This window comes from Odocoileus virginianus, chromosome 34 (genome assembly GCF_023699985.2).
Source record: "Odocoileus virginianus isolate 20LAN1187 ecotype Illinois chromosome 34, Ovbor_1.2, whole genome shotgun sequence".
Classification (NCBI taxonomy): Eukaryota; Metazoa; Chordata; class Mammalia; order Artiodactyla; family Cervidae; genus Odocoileus; species Odocoileus virginianus.
Window position 1 is genome coordinate 14,731,246 of NC_069707.1, and position 21,224 is coordinate 14,752,469.

Genomic DNA, 21,224 nt, shown 5'->3' on the forward strand with positions numbered 1-21,224 from the left:
GTGAAACAGATCACCAGCCCAGGTTGGGTGCATGAGACAAGTGCTCGGGCCTGGTGCACTGGGAAGACCCAGAGGGATCAGGTGGAGAGGGAGGTGGGAGGGGGGACCGGGATGGGGAATACATGTAAATTCATGGCTAATTCATTTCAATGTATGACAAAAACTACTGTAATGATGTAAAGTAATTAGCCTCCAACTAATAAAAATAAATGGAAAAAAAATAAAATAAAATAAATTTTAAAAATTAAAAAAATAAAAAAATAAAAACCATACACACACACACACACACACACACACACACACACACACACACACACACAAAGACTCTGCAATGACCTGTATGGGGAAAGTATTAAAAAAAAGTGTCTATATGTATGATATAACTAATTCACTTTGCCGAACAGCACAAACTAACACATTGTCAATCAACTGTATTTCAGTAAAAAATAAAGTTAAAAAAAGATTCCTTCTGCTTTCTACAAGTTCGTATATGCTGTACAGGTTGGGTCTAGTCAATTTATAAGCTTATATTTTCATTTAATATTAAAGTCCTCTGTGGAAAATTCTTAAAGAGATGGGAATACCAGACCACCTGACCTGCCTCCTGAGAAATCTGTATGCCCATCAGAAAGGAACAGTTAGAACTGCACATGGAACAACAGACTGGTTCTGAATCGGGAAAGGAGTACGTCAAGGCTGTATGTTGTCACCCTGCTTATTTAACTTATGTGCAGAGTACATCATGCAAAAATGCCGGACCGGATGAAGCACAAGCTGGAATCAAGATTGCTGGGAGAAATATCAATAACCTCAGGTATGCAGATGACACCACTTTTTATGGCAGAAAGTGAAGAAGAACTAAAGAGCCTCTTGATGAAACTGAAAGAGGAGAGTGAAAAAGTTGGCTTAAAACTCAACATTCAGAAAACTAAGATCATGGCATCCTGTCCTTCATGGCATCACTTCATGGCAAATAGATGGAGAAACAGTGGAAGCAGTGAAAAACTTTACTTTTGGGGGGTCCAAATCACTGCAGATGGTGATTGTAGCCATGAAATTAAAAAACGCTTGCGCCTTGGAAGAAAAGCTATGACCAACCTCTACAGCATGTTAAAAAGCAGAGACATTACTTTGCCAACAAAGGTCTGTCTAGTCAGTTATGGTTTTTCCAGTAGTCATGTATGGATATGAGAGTTGGACTGTGAAGAAAGCTGAGCCGAAGAATTGATGCTTTTGAACTGTGGTGTTGGAGAAGACTCTTGAGAGTCCCTTGGACTGCAAAGAGATCCAACCAGTCCATCCTAAGGGAAATCAGTCCTGAATATTCATTGGAAGGACTGATGCTGAAGCTGAAACTCCAATACTTTGGCCACCTGATGCGAAGAACTGATTGGAAAGGACCCTGATGCTGGGAAAGATTGAACACAGGAGGAGACGGGGATGACAGAGGATGAGATGGTTGGATGGCATCACTGACTCGATGGACATGAGTTTGAGCAAGCTCTGGGAGTTGGTGATGGACAGGGAAGCCTGGAATGCTGCAGTCCATGGGGTCACAAAGAGTAGGACACGACTGAGTGACTTAACTGAAGTGAAAGTCCTTTGAATTTTTTTTAATCTGTTCACATTACAAAATAATGTCTTAGTTAAGAAAGCCACAGGCAAGTTAATTAATTTTGGGTCCTATTTTAAGTGACAACAATTTCTCAGCATTTATATTGGATAGAGCTCCATGGGAGCTATTGGGTGTAGCTGTCAAGGCGCATAATGAATGCAGATTTGGGAACACTGTCACATATGGAATAGCTTCCTTGAGTGGAATGGGGGAAACGAAAACCTCTGTTGACAAAGAGATGGGACATTTTATTCATCAGAATCTTATATATATTTTCACATATTAATGATTCTAGACTTCTTCTCAAGTGGGGTTTTTTCACTCTATTATCAAACACTTGATAAATTATCTTAAAGTGAAAATTTTTCCAAGATGTAATATTTCATTTCCAAAGCTGAGTGGTGTGCTTAAAACTTTTAACAAGTTGTCTATTCAAATTGGCTCCTGAGGAATATTTCCCTTAGAAGGAACTTGAAATACAGTTTAACCCATTTTCCAAAAGAGCAATTCTCCAGTGCAATAAAACCATCATAGGGAGATTTAAATTTTGCTGGACTTCAGTTCAATATTCATCATTTTATGTCAACCTTTAAGAGAAGGAGCAAGTAATTTCAAGATAAAATTTTCTAAGCATGATTTACAATTGCCAAGTCATGGAAACACCTAAGTATCCATCAATGGATGAATGGATAAGGAAGAAAATGTGACAAATTTATGTCCATCTCTATCTCTAGGTATAGTTATAACTAGGGGGCTTCCCTGGAATCTCAGCTTGTAAAGACTATGCCCAAAATGCAGGAGACCCGAATTTGACTCCTGGGTCAGGAAGGTCCTCTGGAGAAGGGATAGGCTACCCACTCCAACATGCTGGGGCTTCCCTAGTGGCTCAGATGGTACAGAATCCGCCTGCAATGCGGGAGACCTGGGTTCGATCCCTGGGTTGGGAAGATCCCTTGGAGAAGGGAAAGGCTATCCACTCCAGTCCTCTTGCTTGGAGAATTCCATGAACAGAGGAACCCAGCAGGCTACAATCCATGGGGTCGCAAAGAGTCTACAAGACTGAGCAACTTTCACTACATTGGGTTGGCAAAAAGTTCATTCAGGTTTATCCTTAGATAGTACAGAAAACCAAACAAACTTTTTAGCCAATCTAATATATCTAAATATATCTATATCTAAAAATGGAATACTACCCAACCATAGAAAAAAAGAAAATTTTCAACAACATAAATGGACCTTGAGGGCATTATGCTAAGTGAAATAAGTCAGAGAAAGACAAACATTGTATGATCTCATATGTGGAATCTAAAACAAGCAAAAATCTCATTAAAAAGAGAAAGGTCAGAGTTACAGTTACCAGAGGAAAGGGGTGGGGGTTGTGTGGGGTGTGGGAATTGGAAGAAGATAGTCAAAAAGTACAAACTTCCAGTTATAAGATAAGTAAATACTGGTGCTATAATATACAACATAATGACTATAGTTAATACTGCTGTCTGATATATTGAAAAGTCCTAAAAGTTCTCATCACAAGGAAAGAAACATTTTCTTCTTTTTTTTTTCTTTTGTATCTATATAAGATGATGAGTGTTAATTTAACTAAATTCATTGTGGCAATTACTTCACAATATATTTAAGTCAAGTCATTACGCTGTATGCCTTAAACTTACACAGTGCTGTATGTCAATCGTATCAGTAATATTGGGAAAAATATGTTCTGTTAACTGTATTACTATCACCTTTTGTGTTGCTTAACAATGCTCTCTATACAATGCTTCTACACAGTTTCATCTCCCCACATGACCCCACTAACTTCTGTGGGTCCTATGGGTTTCCCAGGTGGCCCAATGGTAAAGAAACGGCCTGCCAATGCAGGACACACAGGAAACATGGGTTTGATCCCTGGGTCGAGAAGACCCCCTGGAGGAAGAAATAGCAACTCATTCCAGTATTCTTGCCTGGGAAATCCCACGGACAGAGGAGCCTGGCAGACTACAATCCATGGGGTCGCAGAGTAGGACAAGACTTAGCGCCTAAACAACAACAGTGCACTTTTGTTAATTCCTTCATGGTCTCTTTCCTCCATAAAGATATTAAAACTATATTTTACAACATACTGGCATGAAGATGAACATAACAAAATATTACACATTAAAATATTTTCTCAAATTAAAAGTTATTTTTTTCTCCCTCTCCTGATTTTAAAAGAATTTAAAACATTCTCATGGGTCCCTTAAAGTATGGTGGTCCCAGGGGCACTGATGGATAGGTTGGTCCTGTCTCTCTAGGAAAATCAGACAGTAGATATGACAAACTCTCCCCACTTTTCTGCTGTCGATCGTCAGCCTTTGTGTCTATGTTGAGCACCTGAGGCCTTGCTGCACTGTCCTTTCTGATGGACTACAAACCCATTGGTTCTAACAACATCTTCAAGCATGGAAGGACTCAGTGAAGTTATCCTGTGTATTAGGGTCCTCCAAAGAAACGGAACTAGTAAGATATATATATATTGTTTTTGTTAAGTCCCTGAGTTGTGAATGACTCTTTGTGACCGCATGGACTGTAGCCCACCAGGTTCCTCTGTCCATGAGATTTCCCAGACAAGGATACTGGAGTGGGTTGCCATTTCCTTCTCGAGGGGCTCTTCCTGACCAAGGGATTGAACCCACATCTCCTGCATTGGCAGGTGGATTCTTTACCACTGAGTTACCAGGGAAGCCCTATATAATATATATATATATTTTATAAATATATGGCATATATATACACACACACACACACACACACACACACACACACACACACACTTGGCCCAAATAGCATGGTTTTTAAACCATGGTCCAGAAATGGCCTTAACATACTTAGCTAATTAGTATCAGAATGAAACAGTTAATAATCAATATGGACAAAACCATAATCACTGTTTTGGGCAGCTATTCCCCAAATTCTGTCAATTCTAAGTAAACCCAGAGAAAGGGTGCTCCAATATATGGAAAAAGGAGAACTAGAGGGAGCCATGACCACCACTCTGCAGCTTTCCATTCTCTGCTCATCTGGCCCTCTTCTCTCAGTCCCTCCTGCAACTCATCCTCCTTGACCCACTTGGTAACCTGCGACTCTCTGGACTTCATCGTCAATCCTTTTTCTTCACCACATAGGACACCTTCACTGGTCTACTTCGTGCTCTCCAGAGATTTCAACCATCTTCAGTAATTGATGGCTCCCCAATCTGCATCTCTAGCTAGAGATTCATGCTTCCAACTGCCACTGAACATCACCTATGGGTCCTGCTGGTACTCCAAAGTCAATGTCATCTCCCGACCAGCACCATCATTGGCCTCAATAACTTCAGCAAAGCTTCCCCTGCCCCAGCTCTCCCCCTGCCCCATCCCTGCACCTCCCATAATTGCTTGTTTGTCTTTCCTTCTAGATCCTTATCTGACACCATATCTTTACTCCAGCCATGCTTGCCTTCTTCCTTTTCCAAACCTTTATTTACTACCCCATTTATTATTTACTCAACTATACTGTGAGCTCGATAGTTAGAAAGAGCATCTTCTACTTAATACCTCGATTTGTTCAGTTCAGTTCAGGTCTGCTCAGTCGTATCCGACTCTTTGCGACCCCATGAATCGCAGCACGCCAGGCCTCCCTGTCCATCACCAACACCTGGAGTTTACTCAAACTCATGCCCATCGAGTCGGTGATGCCATCCAGCCATCTCATCCTCTGTCGTCCCCTTCTCCTCCTGCCCCCAATCCCTCCCAGCATCACGGTCTTTTCCAATGAGTCAACTCTTCGCATGAGGTGGCCAAAGTATTAGAGTTTCAGCTTCAGCATCAGTCCTTCCAATGAACATCCAGGACTGATCTCCTTCAGGATGGACTGGTTGGATCTCCTTGCAGTCCAAGGGACTCTCAAGAGTCTTCTCCAACACCACAGTTCAAAAGCATCAATTCTTCAGCGCTCAGCTTTCTTCACAGTCCAACCCTCACATCCATACATGACCACTGGAAAAACCATAGCCTTGACTAGACAGACCTTTGTTGGCAAAGTAATGTCTCTGCTTTTTAATATGCTATCTAGGTTGGTCATAACGTTCCTTCCAAGGAGTAAGCGTCTTTTAATTTCATGGCTGCAGTCACCATCTGCAGTGATTTTGGAGCCCAAAAAAATAAAGTCTGACACTGTTTCCATTGTCTCCCCATCTATTTGCCATGAGGTGATGGGACCAGATGCCATGATCTTAGTTTTCTGAATGTTAAGCTTTAAGCCAACTTTTTCACTCTCCTCTTTCATTTCATCAAGAGGTTTTTTAGTTCCTCTTCACTATTGGTTACAGGTACATAATTTCTTTAGAGCTTTATTTCAATCTTACAGAAAGGTTGCAAGAATAATCAAGTATATGCCACACGTAGATTCACCAACGGTGACAACATTTCATCACATTTGATCTAGTCTTTTCTCTCTGTCCATTACAATCATGACAGCTGAGTCACTTGTGAGTAATTTGCAGACATCACAGCCTTCAGCCCCTAAATACTTCAGCGTGTATTTCTAAGGACAAGGACATTCCTTTGCATACAGCTGTGAAATTCAAGAAATTTAATGATGACACCATACTATTCACCAATTATCTCAACAACATTCCTTAGAGCAATTAAAAATGTATCGCATGTATTATCAGCTATCGTTAGTCTGTTGAATCCAGTTCTCAGCCTTTCTTTTTCTTCTATAACATCAACAGTGAGATAAACTGACATATGGCTCCTGGCATGATGCACTAAGAAACACACCATCTCTCATATAGGATCACTGAAAAATGCCAAAAGTGATTAACTTGAATCTAAGGATGAGGAATCATGAGACACACCTAAACTGAGGGACTTGCTACCAACTGTATTCTTTTTTAAATTGGGGCATAGTTGCTTTACAATATCGTGTTAGTTTCTGTGTACAACAAAGTGAATCAGCCATATGGATACATATGTCCCCCCAAACCTTGGACCTCCTCCCTTTCAGTTCACACAGAGAACTGAGCTGAGCTTCCTGTGTATACAGCAGGTTCCCACTAGCTACCTATTTTACACATGGTAGTGCACTCTTTCTAAACACACTTCCCCTAGGGAAGCTATTTCTAAAAACTCCCTCCCAGCATCACTGACAACTCAGCACACATGTCATCTCCTGGGAGAGTCATCTGGGCCCACCCTATCCAAAGCTGACCCTCTACACCAGTCAGTCTTGATCCTGTGATCCCACTTTAGTGTTAACCACACTTTGAAATTACCTTGTTTATCCATTTGTTTATTTTTGTTATCTATTTCCCCCCAATAAAATGTAACATTTATGAGAGTGGGACCTTATCTAAAACAGCACCTGTTTTAGAATTGACGCTCACTTTTTAACTGCTGAAGCAAAGAATTTCCCTATCTTTGGTGCCCTGAGACTCAAAAAACATTCACCACATGGGTGACTCAATCTATGTATGATTCACCAAGCAGAGTTTTTTTTGGTTCAGGTTTCCTCCCACATTCTCATTTTTGCTTACTAAATAGTCACAAAATTTCAACATCAAGACTTCCTTTTTGCTTCTCCACTCTACCCATTTCATTTACCCTGAAGTAGAAAAGACTTTAGTAGAAATGTGACAACTAGTCGGGTCTTGACATTGTTCCCCTTTGCCCTGACATTGAGATTAGATATTGATGACCTAGAAATGCTGAAAAATATGTTTCTGTACAAAGCTAACGCGGAAGAGTCAGGAGGGACAGCATAAGAGTAAATTTAGTCAACAAAAAGGAAGTTAGTTCAGTTACTCAGAAATAGAATTCCATATATTTCCTTTTACTAGCAATATTTAAAATATTTTATTCAAGCACTATCTAACACGTAGAGATAGAAGCCATAATCAATTGTAGTGCTGCTATCAATAAGAGAAAGAGCACTGGGCTGCTGGTCCACCTCGGCAATGCCTTTGAACTTCTCTGCCTCAGATCAAAGCTACCAAAGCACCAATTTCAAAGGAAAAAAATTGGAAGCGAAACAAAGAAAAAAGAAATCTTGGGGAAAGAACCTAGCATAAATAATTCTAAGTACAGCAAATGTTACTCCCTTTTTCAATTAAAATTTTAAATTGTCCTTGAACACAGAAAAAGTAAGTCTTTATAATTAGTCAACTTAATTCAAGTGCAAACCAAGAAGCACTCACTATTGTTTCAAATATCCTGTACATTGCACTTTAAGTAAAGATTCACACCACCTTTTTGAAATACGAAAGGAAAATCAATGGTGCTCTGCTTGGTGTTCAAAAAGTTCTTTTATCCACCTGTTATTTGAGTGTTTCCCCTCAGCCAGGTGGTCCAAGAATAATTAGATATCAAGAGTAATTAAGTGTTGCAGTTTTAAACTTGGATATACAAAAGAATTAACTGCTTGTCATTCATTTTTTAAACTTTTTATTCTGAAGTTATTTTAGACCCAGAAAAAGGTTGCAAGATTAGAACAGAAAGATTCTGTGTACCCTTTACCCAACTTCCCCTAATGTTAACTACTTACATATCCGAGGCATGTTAAAACCAGGGAATTAACTTTGCTATAATACTATTAACTAAACCTCAGATCTTATTCAAAGTTCTCGAGTTTTCTAATAATGTCCTTTTTCTGGTCCAGGGGTCAACCCAGGCTCTCACATTGCTTCTAGCTGTCTTGTTTCCTTCAGCTCAGCTCAGTTGCTCAGTTGTGTCCGACTCTTTGCGATTCCACGAATCGCAGCACGCCAGGCCTCCCTGTCCATCACCAACTCCCGAAGTTTACTCCAACTCATGTCCATGGAGTCAGTGATGCCATCCAGCCATCTCATCCTCTGTCGTCCCCTCCTCCTCCTGCCCCCAATCCCTCCCAGCATCACGGTCTTTTCCAATGAGTCAACTCTTCGCATGAGGTGGCCAAAGTACTGGAGTTTCAGCTTCAGCATCAGTCCTTCCAATGAATATCCAGGACTTATCTCCTTCAGGATGGACTGGTTGGATCTCCTTGCAGTCCAAGGGACTCTCAAGAGTCTTCTCCAACACCACAGTTCAAAAGCATCAATTCTTCGGCGCTCAGCTTTCTTCACAGTCCAACTCTCACATCCATACATGACCACTGGAAAAACCATAGCCTTGACTAGACAGACCTTTGCTGGCAAAGTAATGTCTCTGCGTTTTAACATGCTATCTAGGTTGGTCATAACTTTCCTTCCAAGGAGTAAGAGTCTTTTAATTTCATGGCTGCAGTCACCATCTGCAGTGATTTTGGAGCCCAAAAAAATAAAGTCTGACACTGTTTCCCCATCTATTTGCCATGAAAAACAGATGCCATGATCTTCGTTTTTGAATGTTGAGCTTTAAGCCAACTTTTTCACTCTCCTCTTTCACTTTCATCAAGAGGCTTTTTAGTTCCTCTTTCCTTTCTGCCATAAGGGTGGTGTCATCTGCATATCTGAGGTTATTGATATTTCTCCAGGCAATCTTGATTCCAGCTTGTGCTTCTTCCAGCCCAGAGTTTCCTTAGTCTCTGCCAATCATGACCTTGACACTTTTGAAGAGTATTGGCCAATTATTTAACAGAAAATCCTTCAAGGTGGGTTTATCTAACGTGAAAAAGCTGGCTTAAAACTCAACATTCAAAAAACGAAGATCATGGCATCTGGTCCACCACTTCATGGCAAATAAATAGGGAAACAGTGGAAATAGTGACAGACTTCATTTTGGGGGGCTCCAAAACCACTGCAGATGGTCACTGCAGCCATGAAATTAAAAGACACTTGCTCCTTGAAAGAAAAGTTATGACCAACCTGGACAGAATATTAAAATGCAGAGACATTTCTTTGCTGACAAAGATCAGGCTAGTCAAAGCTATGGTTTTTCCAGTAGTCATGTAAAAGTTGGACTATAAAGAAAGCTGAGTGCCGAAGAATTGATGCTTTTGAACTGTGGTGTTGGAGAAGACTCTTGAGAGTCCCTTGGACTGCAAGGAGATCCAACCAGTCAATCCTGAAGGAAATCAGTACTGAATATTCATTGGAAGGACTGATGCTGAAGCTGAAACTCCAATACTTTGGCCACCTGATGCAAAGAACAGACTCATTGGAAAAGAGCCTGATGCTGGGAAAAATTGAAGACAGAGGAGAAGGGGACGATAGAGGATGAGATGGTTGGAGGGCATCACTGACTTGATGGACATGAGTTTGAGCAAGCTCCGAGAGTTGGTGATGGATGGGGAAGCCTGGTGTGCTACAGTCCATGGGGTTGAAAAGAGTCAGACACAACTGAGCAACTGAACTGAGCTGAACTCATGATCAGATTGTTATCAATAATTTTTAATTGTATAAAGCCCTTTTTTATTTGAAACAAGAAAAAACATTTAATTAGTTATCTAGTTCAATCTCTACCAATACACTTTCTAGGACATGGTCCAATTGGTTGTTTCATAGTCCAAAAAGTATTTATTCCCTTGAGCAAAGAAAAAAAGCCATCTGGTTAACTTCTACAGCCATATATAGCCCAAATATTTTATATCCTTTTATTCTTCTTCATAATGACTTAAACATTTTTGTATTTTTAGCTTTTTAATAGTTCCCTTGCCAAATTTTTGTCTGGTGGATCTCTCCGATACATACAGAGGTATATTAGAACTGTTCTACTGTAGGGGTAGATTTGCCTGTGTCTCCTCAGAGATTTTTGCTTCTGTCTATTTTGGATTTACATATTTTGAGGCCATTTTATTAGATGCATATACATTTAGAATTGTTGTAACTTTTTCTGATAAATAATAATTTTTATTATTATGTGGCAGTGATATAATTTGTATCATCATTGTGACTTTCTTTACCTCTAGTAATGCTTTTTTGCTTTAAAAGTATTCTGTATAATATTATCATATCCAATAAGGTTTCCTGTGCTTACTATGTGTCTGGTAAATCTTTTCAAACATGTTGCTTTCAATCTTCCCATATACTTTTGTTTAAATATGTCTTTCATAAATAGCATACATCTGAAATTTTTTAAAAAATTCTTTGACAATTTTATTGGTTAACTGAGCATTTAATCCATTTACACTTATTATAATTACTGACATATTTGTATTTCTTTTCATCGTCTTTTTTTCTTTTACTTTGCTATTTCTGTTTCTTTCTCTCTCATTTCTTACCTTTGTGGGAGGCTTCAGGCTGTTTTCCTTTATACCCAGAATACCAAGGCTTCTGACTTAAATTCACATGAAGCCATTTTATTAGAGTCAGATCTTTTCTTAATTTGAGTTTGATTAAAAGGAGGAGAAAAAAAAAACAGAACAAATCAAAGAGAAAGGAAATGGAATACAGTGGAAATGGTTACTACTTCACACCCACTAGGCTGACTACAGGGGGAAAAAAAAAGAGTGGGAGAGAGAAAGGAAGGAAGGAAGGAGAGAGTGAGAATGTGAAAAAGGAAGGAAGGGAAAATACAAGAATGGACAAGGATGTGGAGAAATTGGAACATCTGTGCATTGCTGATAAGAATTAAAATGGTGCAGTTACTATGGAAAACAGTAAGGCAGTTCCTCAAAAAAAATGAAAATTGGGGACCTTGCTGGTGGTCGAGTGGCTAAGACTCGCACTCCCAATCCAGAGGTCCCAGGTTCGATCCCAGGTCAGGGAACTAGATACACAGACCACAACTAAGAGTTTGCATGCCACAATTAAAGATACTGAACCTGCAACTGAGACCCAGTGCAGCCAAATAAATAAATATCAAAAAGAAAAAACTTTATAAAAAATTGAAAATTGAAATACTACATAATCCAGCAATTATAATTCTTATACTCAAAATAACTGAAAGGAAGATCTTGAAGATATGTTGTATACCCATAGTCATAGTAGCATTATTCACAATAATATAGTCTAAGTGTCTTTGTACAGAAGAATGGATAAGCAAAACATGACATATACATGCAATGGAATATCATTCTGCCTTCAAAAGGGGAGAAGTTCTAATGCACGTACTATTAATAATACAACATAGATGAATGAATGAACCTCAAGGGTACTATGCTAAGTGAAACAAACCAGTCACAAAAGGATGAATACAGTATGATTCCACTTAAACGAGGTGCCCAGAGCAATCAAATTCAGACACAGAAAAAGAATGATGATTGCCAGGGGCTGGGGAGAGGAGGGCATTGGGAGTTACTGTTAAGTGTGCACAGAATTTCAGTTTGAAAGATGAAAAGAGTTTCAGAGATAGACGGTGATGATAGTTGTACAATAAAGCAACGTACTTAAGGCTACTGAACTGTACACTTAAATTTTGCTAAGACAGTAAATTTTATGTTATGTGTATCTTACCATAATTTTTTAAATGTTTGAAATGGCGGGGAAATAAAGAAAAACTGACTTTACTTCTTTCATAATTATACACGACCAGTTTAAGTCCTCTTTCCTTTGAAGAACTATAGCTGCGGATAGGCCATGTTGCTATTTACCTTTGCTTCTCATAACAACTTCATTGGGCAGCTATTCTAACTCTTGTTTCACAAAGAGGAAAGCAACTTGCTCAAATTCCCAACAGTGATGTATTCAGTCACCCCATTGGCAGCGTTACATATATTGACTGTGAATCCCCAAACCACGCTATGTCATAAGCTTTATGATCCCATGTTGCAGATGAAGAAACTAAGTTCTGAGACATTGTCTTTTTTTTTTTTTTTTTTTTTTTTGCTCAGTGTCACAGTTAAGTGGTGTAATCAGGACTGCCTGAACTCATAGCTAATACTTCTAGTCCCTGCAGTATTTTACTTCCTCATACACTTGGTTATTATCCCTACTTAGTATTTTAATCTGTTTTTCAGTGCATAATGGTATGGCAGAGAAAGCACTAAACTTTCAAAAGAAAGATATTTAAGTTACTGTTCCATTATTTGCTAACTGAACAAGCTATATCTTGTGTATAATGGGAAATTCCTGCCCTGCCCATCTGAGTTGTAAGATTGTCTCAGGTAAGTATTTTGGAAACTGAAAAAGTAATTACAGTAAATGCTGGCATTTTGCTTCTCAATAAAATTCAGGTCTTTCAGGTCAATTAACGTCTTAGGCTTGGGGGCTTCCCCAGTGGTCCTGTGGTTAAGAACCTGCCTTGCAATCCAGGGGACACCAGTTCGATCCATAGTTCCGGGAGATCCCACGTGTGATAGGCGACTAAGCCTGTGAGTCACAACTGCTAAGCTTGCTCTCCTAGAGCCCAGGAACCGCAACAAGAGAAGTCTCCGCGATGAGAAGCCCATGCACCCAGACTTGAAAGTAGTCTGGCTCTCCAAAACTACAGAAAGCCCGAGAGCAACAAGGAAGCCCCCGAGCAGCCAAAAATAATTTTTTTAAAAGTCTTGGCCTTGGTGGATATTTTCCTTTATGTAGATGGTAAAATTTACCCTAAAAATCTCAGTATATATCAGTAGGATTATTCAATATGATCATGTATTACTATAACTAATTATTTTTCCACCTTTACAGTAGAAAATGGGCAGATGTCACCAGTTAGGAACATCACCAATAGTGGGACAAACTGACACCATATACCTCCTGCTCTGATGAACTGAGACACATCACTTAGATAGTATTCCTACCAAAAATCTCATGAAGAACAATCTGATAAACCTATTTTACAGAACAAGTGACCTAGATTCTGCAAAAATATCACCGAAGACAAAGAAAGACCGAGGAACTGTTCCAGGTTTACAGAAACTAAAGACACACAGCTAAATTCAATGTGTGATCCTGAAATGGAAAAAAAAAAAATTGCAGTAAATGGCATTATTGGGACAACTGGCAAAAGAGCAGATAGTGGGCATTAGATAATATTATTATAAAGATGTTAAACACACTGAATTTGATCATTGTGTTTTGGTTAGAAAATTCTCTTGTTCTTAGGAGACTCACACCAGAGTATTTTTCAGAGATGAAGGGCCATGAGGTCTGTAATTTACTTTCAATTTGTCCCCTCAAACAAATATAAGCAGTACAAAAACTCTACATACTTATGCATGGGCTAATATTCTTAACGCACAAAGGATACAAGATAGGGACAAAATATGTAAATTTTCTAGTGGAAGAAAAACTAATTTTATTTGTACAAGATGGCACTAGTTTTCCACAAACACATCAAGAATCAAAAAAATCTAAATAGAAGGAAGGCACTATCTGGTCAGATGTAAAGGCTGCTACCAAAGCTGCTGAATGTTAGAATTCCCTACAGCTTGAGAATCCAGCCCAAGTTTTGAATTGTTAAGAGCGTGCCCCAGGGATTTTTGTGGTCAGCTGAGCTGAGTACCGTCTGGGGTCAGCAAGCAGTTCGACTGAACAGAGTACCCCCTCGTGGGGAACCTCTGACACACGCTCTGCGGGGTGGGCCCCTGCGCGGGGTCCATCATGGGACACTTAGCCCAGGCTGAGCCTGCAAGTCAGCGATGCCCACCTGGGAAAAGACAAGTAAATGGATCCGACAATGGAATAACCGTTCCTGAAATGATTAGCAACGAAAAGAGCAGCGACTTCCCTCAAGACTGTAGTATTAACCTTACCACCTCCGGTTTGAAGAAACTGCTCTGAACCACGTCTCTCAGTAGCTAAGGAGTTTAAGATAAAAGCAAGAAATTCTTGGCGCCGGGGGCGGGGGTTCGGGGAGGGTCTACAGGAGCCAAATACACTGTTTTGAGAATGTCACCCGTGTGGATGACCAAGAGACGCGACCTGGTACAACCTCAAGTTCAGCCGCATTTCACAAACTCACAACCTGCCCCCTCACTTCCTCAAGTTCGCCGGCCGCTGGCAATGCCAAGTCCCTCTCCGACGCGGGGACGTTCCCACCACGATCCACCCGGGCTACCGAGAGGAGAGCTCGCCGGCGAGGAGCGCCGCGCGCAGACCGGGCCGAGCCTCCCCGGCGCCCTCCCGGGCAGAGACCGACCGCCGGCGCCGCCCCGGCGCGCGCCCGCGGGCTGCGACGGTACCTCGGGCGCGGGCGGCGAGGCGCCGAAGGCGGCGGGGCCGGTGGGCGGCGGACGCCGCGGGCCGGAGGAGCTCATGGCGGCCGGGGTCCCGCGGCGCGCTCGGACCGGCGGGCGCGGGAGCCGGCGGTGCGCGCGGGCGCGTCTCCTCGGGCAACCGGTAAACACTGCGGCGGGCCGGCGGGGCCCCGGACGCTGGCGGCGCCCGCGGGACCCGGAATCCTCGGCCGGGCTGCGAGGCGTCCGGGCCCCCGAGACGCGCCTGGGGGGCGCCTGGCAGACCCCGATCCTCCCGAAGTTGTCCCTGGGGGCGGTGCGGCGCGGCGGCCGAGCGGCCCCATCCGGCCAGGCAGAGGCTCGGCCCGGGCCGGAGCCACTGAGGACGGCGGGGCCGGAGGTCGGTCCTCACTGCCGGGCTCCCCCGCGGGCGCAGTTCCGGGTCTTGTCCTCGGGTCAGGGACTAGTGACAGCGAGGGGACAGGGGCGGGGGAGGGGTCCGTGGTAACCGTGCTGGCGGCGTGCGCTGTCCTGAAGGTGCATGAGCATTAATTTAGCGCCCACTGTGTGCCAACGCTTCTGCTTCTTCCTGCGCCCCGGCAGCCGCCGCCTGGGTGTGCAATCCGTGCAGCCGCACAGGCCCTGCGCTTGTTTTAACTCCACTCTTGAAATTCTTAGTGATTTTTGAACAGAGGGCCCTACATTTGCCTTTTCTACTGGGACCTGCAAATCATGTAGTCTGTCCTGGTGAGCAGTGCTTTCATTTAACCTTCTCTACAACCCTGCAGGGAAATATAAATAACAGTGAGACTAGTGTTGGTAACAGCCACAGCTTCTAGTTATAAAACAGTTACATGTGTTCTCTCAAGAGCTGTTCTAAGTGCTTTCCAAGTATGATCTCATTAGTAAAAACAAGATTATGAAGTGGATATTAGAATAATCCATTTTTAAGATGAGGAAACAATCACGGGGAAATGAAATAAATTGTCCAAGAGTGTATACAGCTGGTCAGTGACGGAATGAAGATCAGACCCCAGACTTTAAAGCACAGAGAAGGGGAGTCACCTGCCTTAGGTCCCACTGTTTGTAGCAGAACCTCAAATGAAACCCACATTCACCCCACTTGAAGGCCCTTGGTAGAACTCCCTGTGTGTGCTTCTAAAATTAAATGAAATCAAAGATATGGCAACTCTTCTTGGATTCCATCCAACCATCCTACATGCATTCATTATTATCTCTGAGAACTTCTTGGCCTCAGATGATGTCTTTTGATTTTATAGTAATAACGATCACCTGTCCAATCCAGGATGACCACAACGCTTTCACTGGAAGCAACATTAAAAAAAAAAAAAATCCTTTAATGGAAACTAAAGCTGTCAGAACTCTGCTCTTAATAGTATAGTTTGTAGTAAACATTCTTTTCAATTGCAGTTTTTCCTTGCAGTACAATTACTACACACTTGTCAAATTTTCAGTGAAATGACACTGCCCAAGGAAACACAAAAACTGACACAACCTCAAGGCAACTGGAAGAGGAGCTGAGAAGTTCCCTTCTCTATTTACATCTAATTGTTGCAGAGTTCAACTTCATAAAGTCTAATTCTGGTCACTCTGGTCAAACTTGTAACTCTTCTTCATCACAGCAGAAGATATGAATTTACACAGTCTTTAAAAATCAGTGTTGGTCACCAAGAACCTACACATAGCAGCACATGGAACTCTGCTCAGTGCCATGCGGCAGCCTGGATGGGAGCGGGTGCTGGGGGGAGAATGGATACATGTATTCGTGTGGCTGAGTCCCTTCGCTGTTCACCGTAAACTATCACAACATTGTTCATCAGCTATGCCCCAATACAAAATAAATTTATTTTAAAAAATCAGTATTGGTGATGAATGTGTTAGTTAAAAGGATGGGAGAAATCCTTTTACAACATATACTTACATCAGGTCATCACTGTGCACATTTTATCTTACAGTTTTGTCAATTATATCTTGATGAAGCTGGGGGAAAATAGAATAAAAATTTGAATCAGTGTTAAACAGGTTTTTCTCCATGCAGAAAAAAATGTACTTTCATGGTAAGTGGGAGCAGAAAAGTGCCTGCCCTGACCCCCACCTGGATGCCTTCAAACTTTCTGGGATGTTAAGACATGAACCAAGTGATTCTTCAAGGCAATACCTGATGATGGTCCTTTGAGAATTGAAAGAAGGACCCAAGACTGGATGTAGGTCTGAGCTGGACCCTGAAGAGACTACAGTTTGGGACAAGCTGCTACTATGGCGATAGAAGATGCAGGCTGGCAGTGGGGGGAACTCTGGGTTTGTTTAAGCAAGGGAGGGATCTAAAAAATATTCCTGCCCAGATTTCTCACAAGACTGCGTGTGTGGGCAACATATTATGGTGTGTAATGTCTCAGTACAGACTTCTATTTTTCTTTATCATAACTACAGAGCAGGTAGCTGCCAGCAGTGTGAACTAGTCCACTTCATATAACTGCTTTTTTATAGAAAAGGGACGCTCTTAATTAGATGCCAGGCTAGTGTATAGAAACCATTCCACTGGGGGCCAAGTTTTTAGCCCAAGTTTTTAGTTGGTTTATAATGTTGTATTAGTTTCTGGTGGACAACCAAGTGCTTCAGTTTTATATGTATATACTTTTTCAGGTTCTTTTCCATGATAGTTTATTACAACTTAGTTCCCTGTGCTATTTAGTAGGTCCTTGTTGCTTATCTATTTTGTATACAGTCATTTAGGTCAAGGACAATGTTAAGGCTACAATCAAAGGGCAGCAGTAAGTGGGATATGTAGAAGGATCTAGAGGGGAGTGGAGGAGGCCTTCGGGAGGGGCCGTCACATGACAAGTGAGAACTGAGACTGTCGGACTGGGAGTGGTGATGGGGGGCGGGGGAGATCTGGAGGTGGACTCCACAGGAATCTGAGGTTACCAGCCAGGCTGAAAGCCCAGTGAAGCCTGAAATGCAGTGAGGAGATAAAGCTGAAGGAGGAGGAGGAGAGAGAGTTCGGTTTAGGACACATTTAGCCTGAGGTGCTGATAGGGGAAGGCAAACAAATATTTTGCAGTTTGGGAACGGGAAGCCCTGGGCACGTCCAGCTTAAACCAGAATTTCTACCTCATTCTTCTATCATGTTACAATCCTGAAATATGTTTAGAAACCTGGCACATTGAAACAGATGTTCGATAAACATGATATCTGAGACAAGATTGAAATGCCTCATCAGTAGCTCTGGGAAGACATTAAGATCTGTATCTCTGGCACTTGGGCTTCTATATTGGAACTTTCTTGGGGTTTTGGAAGTTAATTTCTCTGGTTTCTTCCTTATGTTTGTTTGCTTGTTTGTCTTGCAAATATATACGTTTCTCATAGGAAAAATCTATAATAAGATAACTTTGGGGACTTTCAGTGTGTTTAGAAACCTGTCCAGAAAGCACTCCTATAACACTTTATTTGCCTAAAGATTGTTTTCAAGGAATATATTTGATTTAAATATTTTCCTCAACGGCTGAATGAAATGTTGCCAAATACTGCATACTGCTTTAGATATCCAATACAAGATGCCTTGGTGAAAGACAGACCACCAAAATCTAATACGTCTATCCTTCAAGTGACCACATTTAAAGGTTTTTTCCAACCATTCTCGGTCCTTTCTTAGACTTGTTTCAGTTGTTTTGCTGATTTCTATTTGATCTCTCTAATAATTAGTCCTTTTAAAAATTAATTTTTATTGGCATATAATTGCTTTACAATGTGTTAATTTCTACTGTACAGCAAAGTGAATCAGCTATATGTATACATACAATTAGTCCTTATTTAGGAATGATTATCATTTTACTAATTCATCCTGAAGCAAATCCCTGTCCCTTATTTGTTCTAGTCTGACAACACGACTAATTGTAAAACACTCTCTCACTGTCGCTTCCAAAGATCTTTATAAAGTTTCATACCATTTATTTTTAAAGTCTGTTTTCTTTTCCTAATACTTAAAACTGTTTCCAACATATTTTTTACCTGAAATAAATATGATCCATTTTATAACCTATGATAGGCTAAGCTTAGAAACTATTGAGAGCTCACTTTATAAAAAACAACCAATTCAAAGACCTTTGGTTTCAGCATTAAAACCAATGACAGACTGCTCTTTTTAATAAGAAAGTAAAATCCTTATTCAGAACTTAAAGTGCTTTTAAAAATATTTTAGCCAGGTAAATAGAAGGTTCTGGAAAACACCCATGATAAATATATATTTTCCAGACTCACATGATTTTCATCTGACTTTAAATTCAATATATTTCATTGATAATTCAATTTTAATCTGTATTTTTTCAACTAATCAAAAAGATTCGCTGTACATAATGCCATCCTCCAAGGCCTAGCTGAAGCAATTTTTCAGTGGTAAAGCTGCAAGTTTAAAAGAGTTCAATATTTCAGGAAAAATTTGGAGGCATTAATCAGGCAATCAATGTTAATATTTTTCTACCCCAAGGGGAGAATGAACTTCCTGGCAGATTGTCAGAAGAACCACCTCATTGTGCGTCTCTTTATAGGAAAAGTGTCAACCAGTCAGAAGGATTTATGAAGTCTGGGATGAAGTAAAGAGCCTAAGGGCCTCTTTTGCTTTCCTCCACATTCCCTTTGCAGCTATGGGTCTTTTCGTAAGGTCTTTCACCTTGGGCATTAGTGTCTCAGAAAGAGTTAGGAGTCAGGATTCTTAAGAAAGTGGTTTACTTAGGCGGCAAAGAAAACAGGATAGGAGGAGAGAACAAGCTACTGAAGCATGTAGCTGAGCCTGGAAACTAACTTCCCACTTTGATGCCGGGGGGCTGGCTCTTTGTACCTCTTACCTCCTCCCCCTGCCCCATCCCCAGCTCCAGTCTCAAGTCAGTCATCCATTGGCAGGAGGTCAAGTCTCCAGCGAAACGGACAGCATTTCACAGCTGACAAAGCAACTGTTGGGGGGAAAGGGAGATCTCAGCTAAGAAAAGGGGTTCCAGAAAAGATCACATCTACAACCGCATGATGCAGTTTCGGAAATAACTCTTCAATCTTTCTCCTTTCTCCATTCTTGTTATTGATTGTCTTAGACTGGGTTTTAAGGAGCTTTTCTTTGGAGGGGGGCTGCTTTTTTTAATCTGGGCTTTTATACCAACCAGTCTGCTTCTAATTCATTTTCGAGCCAACACAAGAATTACTTTTTTTTTAACTGCAATCTGATGATTCCCAGGAGACACAGGTTCAATCCCTGAACTTGGAAGATCCTACACGCCGTGGAGCAGCGAAGCCTGTGCCCCACAACTGTTGAGCCTGTGCTCTAGAGTCCAGGAGCTGCAACTCCTGAGCCCACTGGCCCTAGAGCCTGTGATCTGCAACAGGAGAAGCCACTGCAATCAGAAGCCAGAGCACCGCAACTAGCGGGTAGCTCCCGCTCGCTGTAATTAAAGAAAAGCCCAGCGGCAGCAACCAAGACCCAGCACAGCCAAGTAAATAAATAAAAATATGAAAATAAATGAATAAAATCGGCTTAAAAACTAATTGGCAGTATAGGTTTTTCAAGTGAGGTCTCTCTGTCTCCAAGTTCGCCACTCTTTGTAACAGATATTATCTAACAGTCAGCACTTCTCAAAAGTCGAACTCATCCACTCTGCCTGCTGTTTCTCCTATGCCACCTACCTACAGTTAAGGCTGCTCTATATGGTTGACCAGGTTGTACACTGCTCAAGGGCAGCACATTTTAAGGGGCACTCTCCGAAGCAGAGACATTTTTGCTATTTGGAAATATCTTTGTGTTTTTATTACACTTAAAAATGTTGTGAAGATGGGCAATTTGTACATTTTTTATGAGAGTTATTTCAACTGATAGAACTAAAATGTCCTTTTAAAAGGTTAGCTATGTACTAGCTACTTTGATCTATGAAGGAGAACTAACTTTGATAAGTGAATAATACTTACAGCTTGGGTTTCTAAATAAGAAGCTTGTCTTCTGACACATTGATCAGTTGTATATTTAAGTTTTACAAGTGCAGTCAGTCCTATTTGTAGATTCCATATCTGTAAATTCACCTATGCACTGAAATTTATTCACAGCCCGAAAATCAATACTCATGGAGCTTTTCTCAGTCATTCACAGACATGCACAGCGTGTGAAATATTTGAATTAATGGAAAGGCTATGCTCCGTCTTCTTGTTTCAGCCCTCAGACTGTAAATAAGTGTTATTTTGTGATCTCTTTAGTTCCATTTTTTTTTTGCATTTTTGTGCTTTGTGTATGTGTGTGACTTTGTTATTTTAAAAGTCTTCTAGACATAGTGCTGAAGTGCTTTCTAATGTTCTTAAGCCGATAAGGCTGTGATGTGCCTCACAGAGAAAACAGCATTTTAGATAAGCTTCATTTAGACAAGAACTACAGAGTTACTCAAGGCTGTTTGCCATGAGTTCAATGTAATGATTCAACAATATATATTGAAGTGTCTCTAAACAGAAACGCATGCAAAACAAGGTCATGTACCGATAAGTTAATGAAAATGCCGTGACGAAACACTCATGGAAACCTAAGCCTGTATTTCCCCTGGGAGCAGTG

The 21,224-nt window shown here is 41.1% G+C and overlaps 1 protein-coding gene across 1 annotated transcript in view; it reads right to left on the reverse strand.

The window, feature by feature from the left end:
* CCDC170 (coiled-coil domain containing 170) overlaps window positions 1-14,992 on the reverse strand; it is a 90,878-nt gene extending 75,886 nt beyond the window's left edge. The window contains exon 1 of the mRNA XM_070461622.1: window positions 14,636-14,992. Within this exon, the coding sequence (XP_070317723.1) occupies window positions 14,636-14,710 (75 nt within the window). The 5' untranslated portion in view covers window positions 14,711-14,992. The remainder of the gene's footprint in view (window positions 1-14,635) is intronic.
* Between the last annotated feature and the right edge of the window lie 6,232 nt (window positions 14,993-21,224).